The sequence below is a fragment of the Aplysia californica genome, unplaced genomic scaffold (genome assembly GCF_000002075.1).
Source record: "Aplysia californica isolate F4 #8 unplaced genomic scaffold, AplCal3.0 scaffold00401, whole genome shotgun sequence".
Lineage (NCBI taxonomy): Eukaryota > Metazoa > Mollusca > Gastropoda > Aplysiida > Aplysiidae > Aplysia > Aplysia californica.
This window is the reverse complement of record NW_004797671.1, coordinates 609,392-611,891: the sequence shown is the minus strand read 5'-3', so window position 1 is coordinate 611,891 and position 2,500 is coordinate 609,392. Positions and strand designations below refer to the sequence as shown.

Here is a 2,500-nt window from a genome sequence, read left to right as displayed (position 1 = left end):
AGCCGCAGCCAAACGGGTAGTCTGTCCAGAACTGGGAGGCAGCAGTCACGGGTTCTGGGATCGAGTTTCGCTCCACGCCTGGGGGGGAGGGAAAGGGCATGGTGGTGTTCAGATGGATGGAAAGGATAGTTGGAAAGAAAAGGGATACCGGAATGATATTCCACACGAAGGAAGATGAATTTCATTGACAATGGACTGTGAGTGGTGTATGAAAATTACACTTGAGATTAGGTAAGAGACATGGTAGTGTTCAATGAAATGGTGTATATTTGACATCCCAGTCACCACATATGATGGTGTAATTAAAATTGATGTTAGGAAGAGTTGAAAAGACAACGGAAACCGGGAAGAAACATACATTGTAGTGAGAGGGACAGGCCCAAAGAGAGTGAAACAAAGAAAAGAAAGAAAAGAAAAGTAAGTTGAGTAATAGCACATTTTGATAAAAGTTCCGTATCTTATTCAGAGTCTCCAAAATTCAACATTACAAACACCTGAAAAATAAACCCAGATTATTAATAAAGAAATGTACCGACAAAGTGGAGCAAAGAAAACAAACAGAGGTACTGACCGTAGGCCTCAGTGAGGTGGTCAAGAATGGCGTCCTTGAGGGGAACGGTGACCTGGTTGTAGCCGGGGTCAGAGCCTGGGATGTCCTCTCCCTGGTCCTTCAGCTCCCGCAGGTACTGGGCTTTGAGGCCGTCGGCGTAGCTGGCGATCAGGATGTAATCTCCGGACGCCTCAGACTTCTGCCAGTCATACATTTGGCTGAACAGGGGAAGAAGAAAAGACGGTGGCCTAAGAAGATGTCTTTTCAAAAGACACACCTACAAGTAAACATCACACATATGCAAACAGACAAGCAGACACACATACACACACACACACAAACACACATACACACACACATACACGCACACACAAACACACATACACACACACATACACGCACACACTCACGTACCTGAAAAGCGCGTCTGATTTGGTGACCCAAGATTTCCTCTCATTCTGTAACCACCAGGGCTGGTCAAAGGTCATAAAGACTTTACTGGCAGGCATAGGACGTACGGCTCTGTACGCTTGGGTGGCGCGATCATTTCTGGAGGTAGAAAAAACAACAACATACACATAGACAACACAAATTTTCCTCTGTACAAAGAACAAATAAGTTAGATATACTTAATGTTCACAATACCTTCAATAAATTGGGACAATTGATTCACAAGAAAGAGAAAGCAAGTGCAACCCTTCTTTATATTTATATTTACTTTTCTGTTTTTCATAAAAGACCAGGTAAATTCAGAACTCAGTGTCTTAGAGCTAGTAGAAATTGAAATAACCCTAAGAAGACACTTTAAAAGCGCATCGAACTTTCTTCCCGTCTAATGTTCACTGTTCTAGAAAAAATACAGTAAAGCCTTGTACTATGATAGGCAAGAAAACAAACGGTGACTAAATGCGTTATGATACAGACTTTAAAACTTTGAGTTTCCATTTACTTCACTTTTAAAAATTATGCTTTATTTGTTTTGTGTTTTTTTCCCACAAGACTGTTCAAGTGTGTTATGTTGTGGGTGGAGGTTTCTAAGCTGCTTTCGTACAAAATTCAGGTAAACAGTTTCGTAATGGTCAGCCTGAATGACGGGAGAAAACAGGGGAGCAAGAAAAACAAACAAACAAACAAACAAACAAACAAAGAAACACATCACCAATCGTTTAATTAACCATGAAAATGAATAAAGAGGTGAGTTTAATACCTCTCCACCACCCCCCAATACGTTTATTAGACATAAAAGTAGGTCAAGAGATACGTTTGTTCCTTTTCTCTGACCTGAGCTGTGGCCAGTCCAGTTGTCTGAGCGCGTAGACCGGCATGGCCAGGATGACTCTCTGAGCACACACAACCTTCAGGGGTTCCTGTCGGGGGAACGGGCATGACGGTGGTTACTGACAGCAACAAAGACAACAACAGCAACAACGACAGCAAAGGTAGAACATGAGTAACGGCAATGAAACTCACAGCAGCAATTTTCAGCTGATTCCGTCCTATTAAAAATTGTTTCCATTATAATGCTTACTTGTAATACATACCTTCGATTACTTGTTTTACTCCAAAGCACAACTGTTCAATAATCATATCTACGTCATAATAATTCATGAGCTACGGATTTTTATTAAGAATTATTTACTCTTTATCTCCGGCAACCGCCCCCAACGGCTCACAGTCGGAACCCCCGTACCAGTGAGCCGTTGACAGTGGCTTGGACATAATCCTTTAAGACGACTTCGACGTCCAGTGGTTCGGGCACATTCTTTCACGCCGACTTTAACGACAAATTGCTTTTCAGCGTAAACAGGTCTCTTTTACCGGGAGTTCATTCATGAGATAAAGAACTATCAAAATAGGTTCACTTGTTTTGATTTAATGACGTGTTTAGTGACGTTTTTGTCATTTTTAGATTTAGTACCAAAAAAAAAGAGCCCGGGCATAGTGTATTTA

At 41.6% G+C, this 2,500-nt stretch overlaps 1 protein-coding gene across 1 annotated transcript in view; it reads right to left on the bottom strand.

The window, feature by feature from the left end:
• Positions 1–2,500, bottom strand: part of LOC101851428 (L-amino-acid oxidase-like) — an 11,313-nt gene that overhangs the window by 362 nt on the left and 8,451 nt on the right. Inside the window, exons 7-10 of the mRNA XM_005104034.2 lie at positions 1,832–1,917; positions 965–1,099; positions 572–768; positions 1–78 (exon numbers count right to left, since the gene is read on the bottom strand). The exon at positions 1–78 is cut by the window's left edge and continues 362 nt beyond it. Coding sequence (XP_005104091.1) covers positions 1–78; positions 572–768; positions 965–1,099; positions 1,832–1,917 — 496 coding nt within the window. The remainder of the gene's footprint in view (positions 79–571; positions 769–964; positions 1,100–1,831; positions 1,918–2,500) is intronic.